This window comes from Gymnogyps californianus, chromosome 3 (assembly GCF_018139145.2).
Source record: "Gymnogyps californianus isolate 813 chromosome 3, ASM1813914v2, whole genome shotgun sequence".
NCBI classification, from domain to species: Eukaryota; Metazoa; Chordata; class Aves; order Accipitriformes; family Cathartidae; genus Gymnogyps; species Gymnogyps californianus.
Genome location: NC_059473.1, coordinates 62,798,685 through 62,820,395, shown reverse-complemented (window position 1 = coordinate 62,820,395; position 21,711 = coordinate 62,798,685). Strand labels below are relative to the sequence as shown.

The 21,711-nt window shown below is 42.0% G+C and overlaps 1 protein-coding gene across 1 annotated transcript; it reads left to right on the top strand.

Moving 5' to 3' along the window:
• The first annotated feature begins 1,976 nt into the window (after window positions 1-1,976).
• On the top strand, window positions 1,977-9,125 carry SMIM28 (small integral membrane protein 28). Its single transcript, XM_050893481.1, is given in 3 exon segments — window positions 1,977-2,087; window positions 8,728-8,914; window positions 8,917-9,125. Coding segments are annotated over 3 exon segments (507 nt in total).
• The last annotated feature ends 12,586 nt before the right edge of the window (window positions 9,126-21,711 follow it).

Below are 21,711 nucleotides of genomic sequence, written 5' to 3'. Positions count from 1 at the left end.
TTTTTACTTCTCATTTTTCATGACACAGTCCCAAAGCAAATTTACAGCAAGCTTTTAAAAATAGCATTAATAATCTTAGAGGCTGTATTAAGACCCTAATTAAGATAGTACATGAATGTTTCCTGCTTGCATGTGAGATGACAGATTTAAGCTACACAGTCACAAGACTCCTTAAGGAATTTATTTTCTTAACACCAGTTTGGGAAAGATGGTCATCATTCTTGCTTCCATACAAGGTGTCGAGGCATCAAGTCAGAAGTATTTCGCTGTCTTGCTGTGACCTGTTCAGCCACATTTAGGACCTGGCTTCTCAGGGGACGTTGGAATTCACAGCGTAACTCCCCTGGACTCTGGTTGCAGCTGCAAGCACTCACCACCTCTGAAAGTGCTTTCCAAGATGACAAGCGAGGCACCGAGGAAAGGAGGAGCCTTATCACAAGCGTGCAAAGGCTTTGCTGAGGTGACTTTTCTAGCTTCACGTAGGACCTCCTCAGGAGAAGCAAGAGCAGGGTCCAGTTTCTGATGAACAACGCGGCTGCTTCAGCACCGAGACCAACCCTTCATTTGATATTATTCCTCCCCGTCCACTGCTCACCTGGCAACTTCGGTAGCAAAATGGGATGGATTTATCAATCTCCTGTCTTTCCCACAGCCCAGGTTCACCTGCAGGGTAAATCTCTCCTGCACGCTGCAGTTGCAGGGATCACAGCCAGCCTTGCAACAGGCTCTTCCAGAATCCTCTCATTAGAAACGTCAAGTGCTGGCACTTCTGCCTGCTGTTGTTGGATCTGCAAGACTTCAGCCTGCTGCCAATTAGGCCCGCAATTTTCTGGGAGCTGTAAGCTCAAAAGAAGAGTTGACGAAAGGAAGTCCAAGCAAGATATAAGAGGTTACAATTCTGACCCCAGTTTTGTATCATCAGTCCCGAACACAACTTTTGCTTGAACAGGTTAGCCTTGGGAAACCATGCAAAATACATCACAGTTGAATGGGTTATTACCGACAGCTTCTCCCTCTGCTCACAGCAAGGCAGAAATAGACACCTCCAACTTTTCAGCAAGAGTTAAACCTTGATTCAACTTTCAACTTAGACTAAATACTCCTCCCTTCAGAGCTTAACATATATCAGTGAAATATTTTTTTTTTCCTGGATAAACAGCACAAAGGCTTCTCACTGGAAACAATTGCTGTGTAACAATGTGTATCCTAGAAAGCTGTAAACGAGTCCTGATTTAACTGAACTGACAACTTGTTATTACTGAAAGCAATCATATACTCTCAGTGACCAAAGCTTTCCTGGCAGAGCGCTCGCTCTGGATTTATCATTAACATCTACATCCTAACGCTGCTAAATAATTCAGCACAGCATTTAGCCTTGTGTCCTTGCCTCTCTACCCAGAAACCACTCTCACTATTTACTGTATGTTCCAACAACAGGGAGGAAAAACCTGCCTGGATCGTGGTTCCTCCTCGCGCTGCGCAACTGAGGAGGAGCCTTTGCCCTCAACATCGAAGCACGGGTTTTATTTATTTTATTTTGTTGGAAAAAGTGTTTATTAGATCCCTAAATATACCGCGTTATTTATCCACACGGAGTCATGACCATGTGGGCTCAGATTCACATGCAAATTCCCCTTTTAATAATCCTAATGCAGGGAGCGCTCCAATCAGAGCGCTATCAGCCCCGGCTCCCGAATACCTGATGCCAGCTTTGCTGGTAATGTAGGCCACCGAAGCAAATCCAGAGAGATTGAGTTGGAAGTGGAGAGAGGCTCTGAGATCTATTTGCTTGGCTTCCTGACGACGGGGGGGTGTCTAACTTCTTTTTTTTCTTTTCCACTATAAACGGGATATCATTTAAGAGGGATCATTAGCTGACAGCAGCCCAGCTGGGTCAAGGCTGGGAGGCGGGGACGCAGTTGCAAGCGGCGAAGCAAGGTGGAGGCACGAAGACGGAGGACCACGTTAATGAAAGCATGAGGTGGCTCTTGGGCAGCAGCTGGAGAAAATTTGGACACGCTGACAGGGGAAACTATGACTGGCTAAACAGCGAACCGGGTGGGCCGCTTCTGGAAACAGAGCTTCAGGTCTGTACCCCCCTGCTCGTCTCTGTGGCATGTCCTTTGACTTTGCATGTGTGTGTACATCTGTGTAATGCCTCAGTGTATAGCACAGAGTAAATACCTGGGTATTGAGACGTATCAAAGCAGTACTGCTCAATTACACAGAGTCAGAGCATTTATGTATTGCTGTTAAGTTGTTTTAAACACATTTGTGGGGAAAGAAAAACATTAGATGGAAAAATCTTGCTGGAGCGGCAGGTAAAGAAGTTTAATTATTTCTTTTAAGCATAATGCATTCTACTATTCCTTAATTTCCTTTCTTTTAAATGCATGTTTACACTTTGGATCTGGTCCCGTGAAGCCTTTCTGCAGATGTTAAGAGTCAGTAGCAGTCAGCAATAAACTCTTGTTCCCTAAGCTGTGCGCTGATTACTTCTGCGAGAGAAGATCACATGCAGGCAGGAGGGGGGAGGGAAGTAGCCCTCGGAGATGAAAACACAGCCTGCCTTTCTGGCTTTGTCTGGGAGACAGCAAAAGGGTTTCTCTGATCAGAAATAATAATTTAAGGTGCACATATACCCCCAGTAAATGTCTGAGTCAAGTAGCATTAGCAAATGAACTGGCCATGCTACTTAGCTGAGATATCAAGTGTACTGTTGTAAAATAAAAGGGGGTAGGAGTGGGGAGGTCAAAACAGGAGAAAAAGTAGTTTTTAAATGCCTCTATGATTTTTACAAAGTCTACCCCATCAGTAACATTGCCAGAGTTAGAATGGCAATGGAAATGTCTTCACATGTTAAGACTGGTTTTATCTGACAGTGAGAAACAAACAGCATCACCAGAGTCACATTCTAACAAATATTTGAAAATTCAGTGTAAATCTAGGCTCACTTTAAAATTATGTGTCATAATTAATGGATACAAAAACTATTTGCCAGAGTTATATGTTTTTGCTTTTTACAAGCAATAATGAATCAGCTTTAAGAAGTAGGATGGAGCTTGGAAAAGCACCTATGCATGGACCACAGCCTAAAGACTTCAAAGCAGACTTTGTTCCAAATCCACTTAAAACATTTCAGAAGTATCGGTTTCCTGATTCAACTTCAAAAGATACTAGTATAAATATGGGCTATATTAATAAAAATGTTTTTAATAAAGTCCTAAGTACCCTAGCAAATTATTAACAACATAATAAATCCTAGCACCAATCAATCACTTCAATGGGAATTTAAGCAAGCCAAATAAACTTTCCTTTTTCTATCCTTACACAAAAGCTTTCTTTAAACTCATGTTTGGCCTTATTAGGTCATTCCCTTCAAAGCCAGGTACTAGGCTTCTTTTGTCTAGATAAAGAGTTCAATTCTAAACCCATTCCATTACTCATCATGGAAATGCCACACAACTCAGCTGCACTCTGCATTTCATTCCTTTACCAACAGGCACAAGTAAAAGCTCATCTAAACTGATATGGGCCATGTAATCTGTAAACTGGCAACTGTACATGCTCAGCATGTTACAAACATGTAGGCAGACAGATTACTAATGAAAGGCTTTACTACTTCTAGTCTGTGCTCAGTGTTTGGGAAAACTGACCCTCTGCTTCAGTCCTTACAAAGATATAAATGAAAGGAAGAGAATAAACATGAGCCTACAATGGCCAAACCATCCTACTAAAAATCAGCTCTGGGAAAACAGAGGACTTTTTAGAAACTTAATCCCTTTTACCCCATGCCCTTTTCTGCCTTTCTCTTTATAAAGGATATTTTCCCTGTATTTATGTGTCTGTAACTTATTTCATGCTGGAAGTCGGAGCCTTATTTTTGTCAATTACAAACCCGACAATAGCTGCTTGTGATGACATGGGCAGAGCACGCTGACCTCCAGTGAAGCAGCAGCATCAAAACCAAACCAGTCAAGAAAACACTACCAAGTAATTCCCTCAGTCACTTCATATGCTTGGTTTGGAAACTTCCAGATGTTAAACAGTAGAGGATTTTACTTTATATATGTTCTGCAGTTGGTTTATTTGCTTACACTTTCATTTCAATTGCTGAAGATTCAGTTTCATTTCTAGATCATTTTATTTTCCAGTTCTGGCAGTTATTTCTGATACCTATACACACTGGTTCCTTTCCTAGTTTTAGAGCTTCAGTTTTAGAAGTTAGTTTTAGTTCAGTTTAGAACTTTAGTTTTAGTTTAGAACTTCAGAGCAAATATTAATTTTTTTCTAAGAAGTGACACTTGTTTCATTTTATTAAAATTACTTCTATTTTTAGTATAATCTTTTTTTTAATGGCTACAAGATTTTCCAAGTCTTTATGTCAAGATCTTTGCAACATTCTTCGGTAGCCCCTTAGCCACTTGTCCCAGAAATGGGCACAAAACTGCAACAGAAAACCAGAGCCTAACACTGCTCAATTGTCTCCCAATACATTTGATATATATCTGGATATACCTACAAGAAGTTAATCAGCTTTTTGAACTACATCTCAATGTAAAATCAGTCCATGCAAAATGTCTGGCAGGAGGCAGTATCAAAATGGACACGTAACTCCCTGTTCAGGTTCTGGGCATCTGTGGGGCGGTATTAACTTAACAATTTCAACTCAAATAATACACTAAGTAGCCTACAGATTATTTCACCCAAATAGGAAAGCTAAGGCTTAACATTAGCTGTGTTTAAAAAGCTATGGACACTTTGAAACACAGACTGAGGAAAACTGGTCCTTACTGTCACCTGTTAGCATACAGAAAAACATATTACCCAATCCTTAATCCTACCTGCTTCACATGCTACTATTTTGCAGATCGTAGTAATACACACTTACTGTTCTTTCACAACTACACAGGACATGGTATTCACTTCATTACTAGCCATTCAATGTGCTACTCTCCCCACCTTTCTCAGCATACAGCCCAGGGTTTTATTTACTGCATCTTCTTCAAACAACAAATTTCTTATGTCTTGTTTTGTACACATTACTGAATAGATAGTCACCGGGCACTTGTGTAGTTATTTTGAATAGAACAGGATAGAACAGGATAGGAGTAGTTCAGTTGGAAGGGACCTACAACCATCATCTAGTCCAACTGCCTGACCACTTCAGGGACTACAAGAGGATATGAACTGTTTCATAATTACCTATGTCACTTTTGCCCAGATCCCTTAATGTAATAAAGTACTCGCAGACTCAGGGCATTGCTCTTTCACCTTCCGAGACAGCAATGCAGATGCAGAATTTCTGCAGACCAGATCCAGGGATCTCGACCCAGGCACTCAAAGTGAGGTACAACTAATGAATAACCCACAACAAACACCTCAGCTGAACTGTCTCACCCCCCCTACAGCATTCAGTAACAGCGACAGGAATACAGCTTCCCAGGAGAGCATACACTATCCCAAACTAGCAGGCAGTTCTCTCTCTTCCCCCGGTCTCCTGACTCAGGCACTACATACTCTACACATCCTGCAACACGTTACCCTGAGGTACTGTGGTCTTCCCTAAGCAATCTATCACAACCCTAGAGTAGGCACTTTGTACACAACAATGTAATGAAAAATGATGTGCCTTGTGGATCAAATTAAGGGTTCACAGATTTCCAAAATACTGGCATTTATTCACCCTTGAGGGCTTGAATTTGCAACTTTAGAAGCAATGTTATATGTTACTCTTGGAGGGCTTTTAAACAAAAAGAGAGTTTTCAGCCCAGTGACCACACTGACACCCAAGGTTATCCTTTTATACCTACTTCACAGACTGTGGCCATCTGAGCTAGCTCCTACTACAAATAGTTTCTCTTCTGCCATTTTCTTACCATTAGATGCAAACTGGCCCCTCCAACAACAATATATTTTACATATTTCTGTTGATGGGTATTTCTTTGCAAGGCCCAAGACTGCTGGGCTCCAGTTACGGCTTTGGAGCTAAGTATTCCCCTGAGACCCAAGACATTTGTTAATTCCTTCCATCAAGCTTAACCTTTCCTTCCCCTGCCTCCCAGTTTGTCACTAGCCCTTTCCTTCTTCTTCTGCAAAGAGAATGGGACTCGTGCAGTGAGAGAGGAGCCCCGCCATTTGTTCCTCAGACTTCTCTTCTCAGTCCTATCCAATCCTACTGCTCTCACTCTCGGTTCCCTTTTGGCTTTCCTCCCCACTGCTTTGCATCTCGTGCATCCCCCTCACAAGCCAAGGCTCTCCATCCACACTGCTGCACAATTCTGATCCGCACCCTTCTCCACTCTGCCCTCCCCTGACGAGCCCACAGCTTCTCACTTCAGGAACAGCAGTTCTCATCCTGCGCTTCAAATCCACGTCCAATCCACCAGTCCCTCCTCTGCCTCCTCGCCTTCCTGTGGGCTCTCTGAAATCCGGTCTTTGTATGAGGCCATGTCTTACAACAGGATGTGTCAGGCAACCATAACACTAGTCTGTGCTTCCACCAGCACATGAAGGATACGCCGTCCTTGGCCATTATTTAAAACACGAATATCCTTGCAGTGAAATTTATAGGGAAGTTGCACTGAGTTTAAAAGTAAGAGAATCAGGGCTTTATATACCTTTTACTAGTCTCATGTGGGAAACACTGGCAATCTCACCCTCTATCCTCACAAACGACCACACTAGTGTACAACTCACAGATCCTAAGAACAACACTTAACCTGACTGAAAGCCCACTCCCTACAATTAAACCCAAAACTTACACTTGGATCTCAAAAACATGCTCTTCATTGATCATGAATAATGCTCTCCAGTATAAGCTCAGCTCTTCTAAATATTTATTATAAGAGTATCGGTAACATAACAGTATCAGTGAGTCTCAATATACGTAATGCACAAACATGACACTGAATGCTTTTTCTCATTTTCCTGTGAAGTGTTTTATGTACCTCATAAGACACACTAAAAAAGTGTTAACAAACTTTTTTAAAAAAATTCCCTTATTTTTTAAAAATGATTTAACAACATCTGCATTAGAATAACAGCTGAACAGTTTCTTCCAACTCTGCTGTTTCCTGTAGCTCCTTTAATGGTCAGGTAAGACAACAGCTTGTACTGCCAGAAACTCTTTAATAAGAAATGATCAGTAAATATGAAATAGTTCTTTAGTATGCATTTTTGTGGTAAAAGACAGCTGGGGGAAAAACAGCTTAATAGCTAATCCACAAAAGTTAGGATGTATTTTAAAATTACTTTAATGGGTTTGGCTTCAGACCCACAATACCTCAGGACAAAAAGCAGAAATCTCCCCCACACTATTTGTTAGAAGTCAAAAACTATTTACTTTCTTTTTCTTAGGCATGACCACATACTAAGAATTTCATAACATGACAACAAAGCAGAGAGGTAACAAACGCCTGGTAGATAATCAGCTGAACATAGGTTACAGTGTGATTTTGTAGCTAAAAGAATGATTGTCATTCTTGGAAGAATAAGCTGAGAAAGTTTTTGCAGACTAAGAAGGGGGCACTGGAGTTACTGGCCCTTTTCACAAAGCCATTACTGCAAACAGGCCATTTGCATCCCTGCTTCCAAATGCTTTGAGGCAAGAACCACTTGAGTTCTCCTAGCCTGAAAAGCTGCCTTCGCTCAAAATAAAGGAAAACTGATCCACTGATCTGTTTAGTCTCACCATAAAACTGTGAAAAAGCCATCTGATTACAGTCTTCAAGTACTTACAAAGGGAATGAGTTGACAATAAACAGCATTTTAGGGTTTGGGGTTTCCCCCCTCTCTAGACTAGACTCTGAATGCGATCCAGTTATTAGAAGCTAGAGCTAGAGTCAGACTGGAAAGAAGATATATTAAATTTTAAAAGTGAAGCTAATACAACAGAAAAGCACAAATGTTATTTTTTTTAAAAAATAGCTTATAACTCCTGTTAATGCTATAGCACAATTCAAAAGCTGTGGGACAGAGGTCTTTTGTGCTACATTTTGCAGGAGATAAAGCTGACACAGCAGTCACAGCTCCTATTACTCTTAGACCAGAAGTTCTTTTTGCACAGTTTTAAACAGGGAAAACAATTCTTGAATAGCTGGCAGAACAAGCTCAAGAGCCGCAGTCCAGGCTGTCCTGACACACCGTGTTTTATTTGGGGCTGGCCTGTAAGGTTAGAACAGCCCAAAGAACAGGTACTGTAGGCAGTGGGTCCTGATGAAAGGGATAGTTGTCGTAGTATTTGTTCTTTAAAGTAAACAGTAGATTTTTCCAAATAGAAAGAAACATCACTAGATGGTGGATCACCAGCCGTACTCCTCTGCAGTTCAGTGTTCTCCCAAGTTTTAAAAGCTTGACCAATCTCCTGCAAAGAGGACTGGTCCCAGTATAATCCAAGAGTAATAAAATCTCATACCAAAATACATACAGTTCCAGGTTGTTGGGTTTTTTCCCCACTGGAGACAGGGTTTCCTAGAAACGCACCACTCTTTGCAGCTTCTCCATTTCTTTTGTCCGTAGTTGTCATTAGTTTTAATGGACCAGCAAACAGAAATTAGTGATTCATGAGCCTGCAAAACATATTGCTTGAATGCCACTAATGCAGACAGAAAGTAATTTGGAAAAGCAACTGCTATGTCATAGGGGGGGAGATGGAGAATGTATTTTTTCCCTCTGATTAAGAGGTCTCCAGGAATCCAACACACTACCTATTTGCTTTGATTACAGAGCAGACAACAGACAAGTTCAACCAAAGACGACATAGAACCATTTCTGTGCATCATATTGCCTGCCACCATGATGCTCTTCCTGGCATTCCTGCTGCTCTTCCTGTACCGCCGTTGCCAGCGCCCCACTCCGCAGGGGCAGATCTTCAGCATTGACCTCCCCGAGGCCCTGCCCGAGCACGACGTGTCCAATTTCTTTCCGTGCTGCCCTGGAACAGCGAACAGAGTTTCCACTACTCCACTCTGCTCCCTGATGCCACATTCCTCACTGTGTGTTTGCCTCCATCCTATGAGGAGGCCACCATGAAGACTTCCATGGACGAGGCTCACATTGAGCTCTCTCCAGGTCCAGTGCCTCCTTACGAAGAGAGCACGCTGCAGTCCAGCAGTGCCAAATAAACTTCCTACGGAAGCATCTTAGCTGAAGCATGCAGACCCTCAAGGCACAAACGTGGAACTGCTATGGCCTTTAAAATTAGCGAAAAGATTCCAAATGAGGCGCCAAACCAATGAATTAATGAAGGAAGAAACTTGGAGTAACAGGGAATGAGTCTCTTCACCTCATCCTAGGATTCTCTGCCTTCCATTTGTGGCAAGCGTACACACGCAGCATAGCACCAAATCGGTCCCAGACTGGTAACACGGGTATTCTAGTTAACAAAGCATGTCATGCAAGGATTAAACTTAAGGACAGGTGGGAATCTGTCCCTCTGCAATCCCTCAGCTACATGAAAACATGAATTATGCTATAGATTCACTGGTCATAAAAAGGGCTTTTAGCACATACCTATTCCAGTTTAGCTTTTTCATTTTTATGTGTTTATTTTTAATTGAGTTTCTGACTAGCTGATTCACTCCATCTGTGTGTGTTAACATCACATCATTCTGCAGTGCTCTGGAATGATCGCAACAGCTCTCAGGAAAGCAAATAAATATATAACCTCTACAAAATTTCCAGCAGCTGTCCCCAAAGGTTCAAATGTGCACTGTGGATAAAGGCTGTCTTTTATCACAGTTGAACAATGAGGACAACCAGAGAAGACCTGATCGTTCTGGGTGGGGAAGACTCTAGCAGCACCACACAAGAGCACACCACTGTTCTGCAAGCCGCTTGCCAAGGTCTGCAAGGTCCCGACGTTCCAGGCTACTGGCTTGACTTCTTTTCCAATTTACAAGTCTACAACAATAAACCCTGTGACCTATTTGGTGCAGTGTGTAAAGGAGTTGGGGAAAAATTAATAAAATCAAATGCACAAAGAAAAAAATCTGGTCTGTATTTCAGAACAGCATTATACTCCCTTCCCCTTCATCACTAGGGCAAAGTAAATCTCATTCAAGTGCATTGGTGGCAGTGGTTCAGTTTCAGGAGGGCTTGCACATGCATACTTTTGGACAATGATGTATGCTATCTTTAATTCTTTCTTACAGGATAGCATTTTCACTATGTTGACAGATGCTGTTGTTGTGGAAGGTGGCTACTATGGATCCCGACAGCCTCAAAAGTTATGACAGCTTCTTCCTTGCAGGTGTCAGCTATTCCATGACATTACATTTGTCTGTGGCTTGCCAACATAACAACTACTACATATTATTGTGTGCAGTCTTGGTGTAACTCCTAAACCCAAAGGCTGTCCTGACTTGCACATTGTGATTCCAGCAGCTGTCAGGAGGTGTTGTCGTGGTTTAACCCCCGCCAGCAGCTAAGCACCACGCAGCCGCTTCCCCCTCCCCGCTCCCAGTGGGGGGGGAGGAGGAAAATAAAAAAGTAAAACTCCTGGTTTGAGATAAGAACAGTTTAATAACTAAAGGAAAAGAAAATACACTACTAACTAAGAATAACAATATTATAATAATAATTGTAATGAAAAGGAATATAACAAAAAAAGAAATAACACCCAAGAAAAGACAAGTGATGCACAATGCAATTGCTCACCACCCGCTGACTGATGCCAGAGCCGCAATCACCCCCTCCCAGCCAGCTCCCTGTTTATACCTGGGCATGACGTTCCATGGTATGGAATATCCCTTTGGCTAGTTCAGGTCAGCTGCCCTGGCTGTGCTCCCTCCCAGCTTCTTGCACACCTGCTTGCTGGCAGAGCATGGGAAACTGAAAAGTCCTTGGCTTCAGTATAAGCGCTACTTAGCAACATCAGAGTGTTACCAACATTATTCTCACACTAAATCCAAACCACAGCACTGTACCAGCTACTAAGAAGAAGATTAACTCTATCCCAGCCGCAACCAGGACAGGTGGCAATATCAGCCAGTCCTGCCTTGTGAACATACCACATTCCTTTAAAAAAAAAAAAAAAAAGAAAAAAAGAAAAACAAAACCACAATAATGGAAGAATCAATCATCATCACTGTACAGCAGAAGAAAGACAGGCCACTTTTGAGCTGCAGGTAGTTAAATTTCATCACCACAGTAACCAACTAGTCCAGGTCAAAACTGATGATCCCACTCATACAGTTCCCTTAAAACAAGAAAAAAACCCTGCCTTTTGTAATTCAGAAATGGGATTATTTTCTTGAACTACACTGTTGAGATCGTTACGTTTTCTAACATTCCCTTTTGGCCACCAAACTGTAAGAACAGCAGCAGCAGATGTTTTGGACAAATCCAAATTCAATCAACCATTTTTCTTTTCAGAACATGTCTGGGATGAGTTCTTGGTATTTGCTGATGCATTTGAAAGTACTGTATTTTACTGTCTCCTTGCATTTTGCTTACCTCCTTAATATTTGGTACATGCAGTTGTTGCCAGCTACAAGGGAAGCTGGAAAAATACAAGAGCCCCAAACAACATATGCTACCTAATCACCAAGGTATACAAAGGTTTGAGGTTCAAAGATAAATTGCTTCTGCCTCTGGTGTCTGTATATTCCACTAACTTCAGCAGAATTGTACAGGCATGCTTGAAAATTCAGCCACCAACGTATCGAATTGTGTCATATTGATCTGCTGTGTTCTGAAACGAGTTACGCTGTTCTTCAGCACAATTTCTTGTTTACCCTTGCCAGGGCAGCACCTGAAACCCAATCCCTGGGCTCATCATTCTCAACTGCTCTCCAGTTACTTTAGTTACAATTAAGATAACCTCTTGACTGATATTTCTTGTGACCAAGACTGATACACTTCTAGAACTAGTCAAGAATTGCTGTTCTCTCCAAGAACGGAGTGATTGCCTCTCACATAGTATTTATTGGATAACTCTCAAATCCTGCGTTAGACAAATAGTTTCTGTTCATTTGCATTACTATAGACAATTAAAAACAGATACTTGCTCAAATCCAAATGAACAGAAACACCCCCATTACTTAAATTCTTCTTTCTAATAGACTGCTTTTTATTCCATCTGGAATTGGTATCCCTTACCTCATTCCAACACAGATTTGTCTAGTCTTGCATGTTAATTGTCCCTAGTGGGTTTTAACCTAACCAGCATCTCACTCTTAAATCTTCACCCCAAAGAGAAGGTCCAGTAAAACAAAAAAGAGAAGGTTTCTCAGGCAAACATACTGAAATTAATCTCCATTGCCTAGAAGCTACCTCTGATCATATCAGCCTGTGGTGACACACATGTCAGTAACCGCAGTGTTATTGGTATTACTGCTACTGGTTGCGGAGCGGCTATCAGGTCCTTGGGGCAAACACCTTCCGCATCCAAGTGGAGAGCTCACGATCTGAAAGGAGCTCGTGTCTGGCAATACAGCAACTGTAAGTGTAGGTGAAAAATCTTTAATTTTCTCAGCTCCACTAATCTGAAAGGTGAAGGTTTAGAGCACGCCATTTAAAAGAAAGATGTTGGAGTTGCGGCTGTAGACAAGAAGACTGAGGAGAGACATTAAGTTTTCCAATACATAAAAGGTAACTGCAAACAAAGTAAAATAAACATCCTTCATGCCTGCAGCAATCTGAACTGGTACTAGTGAGCTTGAAGTGCAGCAAGACTAAGTCAGAAAAGAAATTTCTAAAAGTGAAGTGCAGTCTGAAGGTACAGTGAAGCACTGGCAGCACCATCTCTGGACACATTAAGAAGTTAGACAAACATCTATCAGGAGTGATGAAGGATCCTAGCTGGAGCAAGGAACGGATTAGATGTCTTCTCTGGGTCCTTTCCTGTTCCTATGCCCTAAAGCTATATCAAAGTAAATTTTGTTCATATTTTCCAAGTTTTGTATTAAATCAGATGTCTGTTTCTTTGAAAATCTGATACTATGAAATTTCATGTGCATCCAGAGATCGCTGTAACCCTGGCATTGTACTTCATAACCACAAGGTCCTTATATACATTTTTCTTTTTGTTTAAATCTGATTAAGATTAGGACTTATTAAATATTAATGTCTGCTAATACACATGTAAAGTCTTACAAGTTGTGAACTCACCATGATGTGAAGCATAATCGTATTTCAGTTTTCCATTAACAAAACACTAACAACCATGATGAGATTAATTATGTATATACAACCCCTTGTTTATACTTAGTAAGAAACTATGGAACAACACAGGCCCCCTCTTATTAAGGAGGCTTTCAAAAGCTTAGAGGGCAATCTCTGTGCTTGTCCTCTCTGTAAGAGCTGCCAGAGTCCCTTGCTGACACAGGTCCACTACTCTGTAGACTAAGATGTATACACATTTCACACACGTGCAAGTTTCTTGCTCAAAAGACATTTAAAGGAAAACAACACAGGTAGTTTATACAAAATGGTTCTACCAAATATCCACTGAAAGTATGCACCATGTATCTCCAATAATAAGACAGTGGTTTAATATTAATAGAATATCCTGTCTCTTTTCTTTTACCTGAAGGAAGAAAAGATGACATAGCTCTTTGCAACCACAGTGGGAGCTCAGAAACTAACATCTTGGATAAAATTGATTCATGCTTGTACACAGATGGAGCATCTGGCACCTAATCTTTGCTGAGCTGAAACCTAACTCATGACTCACTGGTTTGTACTTGCCAATGATAAAATGTGTTTTCAAAACCCAACAGTCACTGCTTGGTCTTATGAAAGTAACCAGCTTCCACCCTTGGTCTAGGAAAGGAAGAACAAGCATTTCTGTGCACACATTTCACTGAAGAGAGATGCTCATTTGCAACAAATATCTTGACTGGACATTCAGATCCTGGCTTCACTGAAGTGGAATAATTTTTAAAAAAGAAAAAAACCCCGACATCAAGTCGGAATGTCTTCATGATAGTTCAATAATACCACGGCGGCCAAGAAAGAACTGCCCCCAAAATAAAACATTTGGCTTACTCTATGCTTACAAGGATTTTACTTGAGTCCCTATGCCAGCAAAGCCTCCAAATACAGACACACAACTACTTTTGCCAGTACAAACTCCACTAGCATGAACTATATATGCTCTAATAGCAAAACAGCTCTTACAAATGTAAGTTTTATCTATATGGGAAGCTGCGTCAGCAGTCTTATTCTGGCTAGGAGTGTAATTTTTTTTTTTTTTTTAAACAAACTTTTAAGGAGGAAAATTGAACAAAAACATCAAATAAGAATGAGCTGAATGCTTATGGCAAATAAATTATTCACTGACTCCTCTCTCAAAAACTGTCCATAAGTGAAACAGTTAGGAATTTTTAATCATGGAATTTATTAATTTCAGTCTAATTGTTAATAAATAATCATGTTATGATGTCATGACTTTTGTTCCACAGTAGTTCTTTTCATCACTTGGATAACCAGGTCTTCTGCAGAACAGGAAAGGCATGTGAGTGTGGAGCATAAGGGAGGTGTCCTCTGTAATAAACACAGCATACCATTCTCAATGGTATAGCTAGCAAGGCTGGGTACAGCTAATAAATCAACGCCGCAGAAGCATAGATGTCAGTGAAGACAGCAAAAACTCATTGAAAACTCTTGTTAAAAACTCTTGGATACTTGACTAGGCTGACAGCGGTGTAAATGTACATTTGCACTTTCACAAGCTTTCCGTTAAACAGTTAAGTAAAAAAAAATCCCAATGTCTTTCACACTTGTTGAGGGTGTGAAAATCAAACTTGTCTATGACTTTGGCTCCATCAGTAGTTTCACTTCTGACTATTCACAAAAATGTAATGTCTAGGAGAGTTTATTGTCAGAAAATAAGTATAAGGAAGAAGCAGCAATCACAACTTCAGTATGCAGAATTTCAAACAAGTCATGCCATTAATATCATGTTATCTTCTCCAGTCCCTTACATATTCATTTGTTCCTATATAGTCAGGATGTTATTTTTTTCCTGAATGCTTATCTTACAACTTTTCAGACATTTCCATCTGTGACAAAATAAATACTTGGAAGCAGAAGAGCATGTACAGGCAATCCTTTCCAATCATGTCAAGCCCATTCATAGGATTCAAGGTCTAACTTTTATTTTGTAGAGTGTTTTGGTTTGTTGTCTTTTATTTTTCCAGGTTCAAACTAAGAGAACTGAATGCATGTTTTTTAGTTCTTTGAGTGCAAGTGAACTGAATTTCTTTAGTGGACTTCCACGCACAGAGCGCAGGAAGCAGAGCCATGCTCTTCCTGCCCTACCCCATCAAGCACCCTAAAGGGAAAGGAATAAGCAAAAGAATGCAAATCACAATGAAAAAATAGTAAGAAAACGTGTCCATCCAGAAATAAGCCTCTTACAAACTTGCTTTCCCCTCCCTTACTTCCCATTCTTCACTTCTCTCTCCTTTATTTTAATTCTACCTTTATGCCAGCTATATAAAAGGCAACACAGAAAGGGAAACGAACTCTACAGACTGACCCGCAGCCGTACAGAGCAAAACTAAGTATCGTGTGTTATGTTCTACTCATAACCTGGAATATCTGTTTTTCATTATAAAGTGCTTTGCATGAAACCAGTTTCCACTGCAGGTTAAATAGACAAACTCAAGCATATTTCTACAAACACATTTCACTGCCTGTGTAGCCAACGACTTGCCAAATCATTTAAGCAGAGCCATTAAAAACTCAGTATGTGTCTCAGTTCTGTGGCATTTGTCCTTTCTCTTTTTCTTCCAGTTTGGAAAACATGCAGTTGACACCACTCTCAGATGTTAGTATGGCCTCAAGTTTCTTCAGAAAGACTGTACATCTATGTTTTAGATACAAAAATCAACTTGAAGGGAATCAGCTTGCTTATAAACCCTATTTTCAATTAATAACCACTTTACTGGCAAGTACAGTTTTCCTCTGTTAATGATGCAAAATCTAAACATTTCTATATATGGCCAGTTTCTAGTGTAATCCACATAGCAACAAAACATTGTGGTCATCAGAAACAAGAAAATGCTGCTGTTGTGTGCAACGGAAGGAAAAAGAAAAAAATGCAGATCCATTACCACAACCTTTACAGTGTTTGGCTCCAGCAGGAAGATTAAAGCAAACAGAGGACATTAGTATGGAGATAGATGAAGCAAAGTACACTCCTGTCTAGCACAATTCTGAGACCTTCACAGCGGCTCTTTTCCAAAGCATTACCAGAAATCATCAACCAGAGAAGGAGCACAGCGCTACACAAGCGACTAGCATGGTGTCCCTGACCCAAGACTGGTGAGACGGTCCTTAGGTGTTGACATCAATAGGCCTGAGCAGTGGCACGCTCCACCATGAGGTCCTGCACATCTCCCATGCTTCTGTGCTCCCCTTCAGCAGCCTCAGTCCTGCCACTCCCACCCATAAGAAGGACAGGCTGCATAGTCTCGGCCCATCATATCATAAGATCTCTATTGGAAACAAAATAAAATAATCAATTTTTAGACCCTCAGAGCATATTTTTATTTCAAAAGTAGCAAGTTGACACACTGGTAACATCTAGACCTGTGTGCCAGCAGTTATGGTAGACTCTCTGTAAATGAGGCACTGAGTAAATTCTACTTTCTTTTCCTAAAAACATGACCTGATATAAACCAGAGCACAAGGAAAGAACTGCTGTTTGATATTGCATTTTATGCTTTGCATGTCATCCTGTAAGTCAGAGGGCTTATTTTCTAATCTATTGTTCTTTATCTAGCTTATGCATACCTTATTTTAAATATAATATCTAATATAGATTTTAGAGATAACAGGCAAGGTATACCATAAGCATAAAGTACGCCTGGATACTGTATCCAAGAGCTCCACATGAACAGCTCGCTCTCTTTAGCTAACATCACCTCAAAAAATTATCACCTCCTTTTAGACCTATGAAGTAACACAAGTATTTTGGCAGCTATCTGGGCTCGTTCCAGGCAGCGCCCCCCAGCCAGCTAACCACACAGTTGTCAGAGACATTTATGATTTTGCTTTGTCCAGTTTTATTTATTAACAGATTTTCAGTTTCACCTGGGACTGAGTGTCACAAAGTATTTACACCAAGCACATTAATTTCCAGTAAATATAATTTTCTAGCTTTGTTAGAAGATAAAGAATATTTCCAGAATGGCTTGTATTTAGAGCGATTAGACTGATTTTTGAAAAGCTGAAAAGAAATTTTCATTATAACAACAATCTGCTTCCCTGGCACAAGTTGGGCTGTGCACATCTCCCGGTTCCCAGAAGAGGAGAGCACCGAAAGGCCTTCTCTCCATTAGGTAGCTTGCCATCGTGTTTAACAGTGCAGACACCGAGATTAAATGCCCACTTTCTCGAAGACTCAGCTTGTTTGGGGCAATCGGACATCACCACACCTAACAGCTACTCCGAAGCAGAGGCTGGATTTCATTGCTGTTGAGCCTTAGGGAGTTTTCAAGTAACTCCCGTTCGCCCACTCTTGTGCCCCCAATGCTATGCCAGTCCTTTTTAAAGTTGTACGCCTTCGTTTAGTAATTTTCATGAATTACTTTAACGGGACCCAACAACATAAACTACTCCAACCGGTATTTTTCCAGTTAGCACGGTTTCGAAGCGTAAGTTTTGACAAAACATGGATGTTCTCTGTATCGTTACAGCACCCCTGGCAAGCCAGGGCCTGCTCGAGGGCAGACCCTGTGCCGGAAAAAGCACTGCCTACCCCCAAAGTTTACATGGGCGTTAGCCGACGAGCGGGAGTTTTATTTGAGAGCGGCCGTACACCGGGGGAGAGCGAGAGGAAACGCGCCGGACGATGCCGTTCGGGCCAGCACGGCGAGCTGGGCGCCCAGCACAACCGGCGGTGCCCGGGCCCGACCCGGCGGCGGGGGAGCCGGCTCTGCCACCGCCCCGCCCGGCAGACAGGGCGCGGCTCCGCCCCATCTCACCAAGCAGCCAATGGCGAGCCAGTCCGGCACTGCCAGCCGGGAGCGATGGCAGAGGCGTGGGAGGTGGCGTTCAAGATGGCGGCCTAGGGGGGTGGGGTGACGTCTTTACATCTCCACCTCCCCAATTAAGCCTCTTAATCCACTTTCTCAGCCCCCAATAGTCCCACTCCCGGTTTGTGACAGTTGCAGCGAAGGTCTCTTTCCTCTCGTGCGTGCCCCGAGCGGCAAAACAACTGCCGGCGGCTAAATAATGACTGGCACCTTGGGCTGATAAGCGATGAACCACCCTTAGTGGTACAAGGGCTTCTGCTCCCCCCAAACGTGGCTTCCGAGTGAGGCCGTCAGGAGATGTTTCCCTGCATGCTTCAAGTTCCTGGAAATGAGAACAAACTGCCAAACCCACCCAGGAGCTCCAGGGGTGCCACGGAAGAGTGCTGGACCAAGCAGCAACTTTGTCCAAAACCCCAAGTGATGGTACAATAGCACTATATTGAACCATTAAGTGTCTGGTAAATCAGCATAGCTGTAAGTATTTAATACTAGATACTTTGCTCTGAGTAGACTAGTACTTAGTAATTTTTATCTCAGTTTCCCTCCCTAAGCAGTCTGTGCAGAGGGGAGAGACAGCCTCCAAGCCCCATCAGTGCTTGCTCCCATGTCCCCTACCCGCATGCCTTCCTCAGGGGTGTCCGTGACCAACAGGTACCCTAACAAGGTAACGGTGTGAGGAGATACAAGGCCTTACAGGCAGCAAAAGGTGAGTAATGTGTATGTAGGAGGACCGGGAGTGCTTTCCCCAACACCAAGGGGAGAGCTTGGACACCCAAACAATTTCCTAGAAAGGGTCATCAAGTACCTGCTGAATAATGAAGTTTGCAGCACAGCCACAAGGATTGAGCAGCACTTATTTTCGTTACCTTAATTCACTAAACACAAAACTGCAGCAATCCAGAGGCAGATTCACAGGTCTGGCTTTAGACAGGGTAGGGAGTCTGTCTTGCAGAGAGTCTGGTAATTAGCAGAGATAACACCTGCTGCTGTCCAATTTTAATCCACAGCCCCCATACATCTGACAGTCAGGGCACCCTTAATCTAGCTGTTGGTTGAATCAAGGGCACAGAAGCTAATGGGTAGTAGTAGTAGTCCTTTCAGCAGTCAGCTTAAGAATGAAAAGAGAAGGCTTTAAAGCCACGCCCTGTTCACCAGAAGAAGCATTTAACACAGCTCCTTCTAAATCTACTTTCCAATTTCTTCCTCTTGAAGGCCTTTAAGTATTACATCCTCTGGTTCCACTGCTTGTACCACTCAGAAAGTTATAACTAAGATTAAATGCAATTTGTACTGAAGAACCAACATCAATAGGACAATTCCTGTACTATTTAAAGCAACTTGAACATTTGACCTACATTAAAACTACTTGATTACAACCATTTTGAGAGGATTTCCATGGCTGTTTTCCATACTGTACAAGGTCTTTCATCAGCTTTGATGTAGCTCCCTGAACAACAAGTTTTCCCTTACACAGTATTATGAAGGCAAGGATTCTTCCAACAGAAGGAATGGCTTCTGTTTTGGGTCACAGTCAATAAAACAGCAACAAATATTGTAATGTAACTCAACACTCTGCACTTAAAAATACCTGTAACAAACAGTGCCTGATAAGCCATGGGAAAGCAAGGTTCGGCATTACAGATGTCTTCAGATGCAACTGCCACCTTCATTGAGCTTTTCAAAGCTCACTCCAAAACTAACTTTAACTTGTAGTAAGATTTCACCTGTGGCCTGGTTTTTACAGAGCAATCAAGTAGTTCCCAGGATTTAAAGGAACCCTTAAGCAATCATTATGCAGCCAAAATTTAATTTTCTTGGGTAGTCTGGCTAGTTTCAATTAGATGCTAGTGCTGCTCTTGACTTCCTTCAGAATTACTTAGCTGCTGCCACCTGGCCTAGCCTTTCCAATCCCGCAGGCAGCTGTGGTCTTTTCTTTTGCCCATCTGTGAGTAAATTTAACTCTTTCCAGTCCTCAGAGAGGAGAAAACAACTGAGACTAATAAACATCTTCTAGGGACAGGAACACTCTTTTGTCCGGTCTGTAAAGTGCTTGGCCCATGGGGAGCTGCCCCCATTCCTAACAGGCTTGCTACAAAACAAACAACGTTCAGGACCCGTAGTGATCCTTCAGACATACTCCCTTTGGTCACAGTGCTAGGAGCCTACTACGTAGCTGAGGAGAAAGGGTGTGCTGGGTAGCAAGGTTTCCTCAGAAAACGAGTCTAATGTAATGTGATTATGTTGCATGGGATCTCAGAGTCTTTTCTTCTCCTCCTACTGGCTTTTCCACCCTGTTATGGCCTCTCTGTGAAATCTGTATGAAATTAGATAATTTAAAAAATGTAAAGTTTCTTTCAGTTTCATGGAAACTCAAGTTTCAAGGAAAGTGACCATAATAGTGACCTCACTAAGGGAAAGACTGTAGTATTGATCTCTTGTAAGACACTAAGAAAATCCATGTGGAAGAAAGACTCCATAAATACAGTGTGCATGTTATTGCAGTGTGCACTGTGCGATGCAGCAGAGAATCCAACAAGATGTGAAGGTACAGAAAAACAGGTGTTCGTACTTTGCTGTCGACTGACTTATGGCAGAACAATGAAGTTATATTAGATTTATTTGTGGTATTACTGCCCTCTGTACAGAATTAAAGGAGCAAATGCAGCCTTTGAACAAGCTACCAAGACAGATGCTTTCTTGAACTCCATGCCCTCTAGCTGATCTGCTTGAGTTTCTATGTGCCGTTGAGCTGTTTTTACTTACCTGCTCTTCTGAAGGGATGAAAATATAGCTGGTACCCCAGTGAGCCTGGTGCACATCCACTCTGCGTCCACCTTTGCAGTCTCCCATTAATGCCACTCAAACACCAGGGTGATGGAAGGAATTGGATATCTTCACTGAGGAAAGAGCAGAAATGAGTGTGCCTGCCAGGTGTGGATTAATTTGTGTGGTGCTGCCAAATGGTTTGTGTCCCTATAATCCAAAGGGAATCTGCAGAATAATAAAGTTAGTAAACTAGTACCTACTTTCCTGCATTAGGGAACTGAGTTTTCATTTTCACCAACTAAACCATGCACTGCCTAAAGCGAAAACCTGGTCTGAATTAGCCTGTAATACTGCAAAAGTCATTACCCTCTTACCATAGGCATTCACTGGCATGATTCTTATGCAAAAACCCCACATTTTTCTTTTTTTTCTTACAAAGGCCACAATTTATGTAGATTATATCACATCAGACTACATATTACTTTCTATAATCATGCATTTTTCCTGCTTGATTGTGTGAGTCAGCACAGGCAGGACCCAGGAACAACCACAAAACCATGCATGAAATGCAGACTAAATTTATTTTCATTACCTCGCCAGCCGAGGGATCCCCGAAGCAGCACCTGGGCAGAAGCACACAAGCGGGGACGCAGGCACCGCTGAGCTCGGTCCATGCTAGAGGATCGCTGAACCTGCTGTTTTCGCCTGCAATTAGTATGCTATATGTATTTTTCTACACCCCAGCTGCAGGTCACTTAAGCGTGTTTATAATCCTCCTCGCCAATCTTCCGTTATTATCCCACATTCCACCCCCTCGCTCAAGAGACCACTTCTGCTGGGGCTGGCAAAGCTGGAGGTGTCCATTTGGGATTGTGGGGTGTAGGGCAGGGTAATTACAGAGGCACGTAATAAACACATATAGAAAAAGGAATAAACATATCCCTACAATAATGCT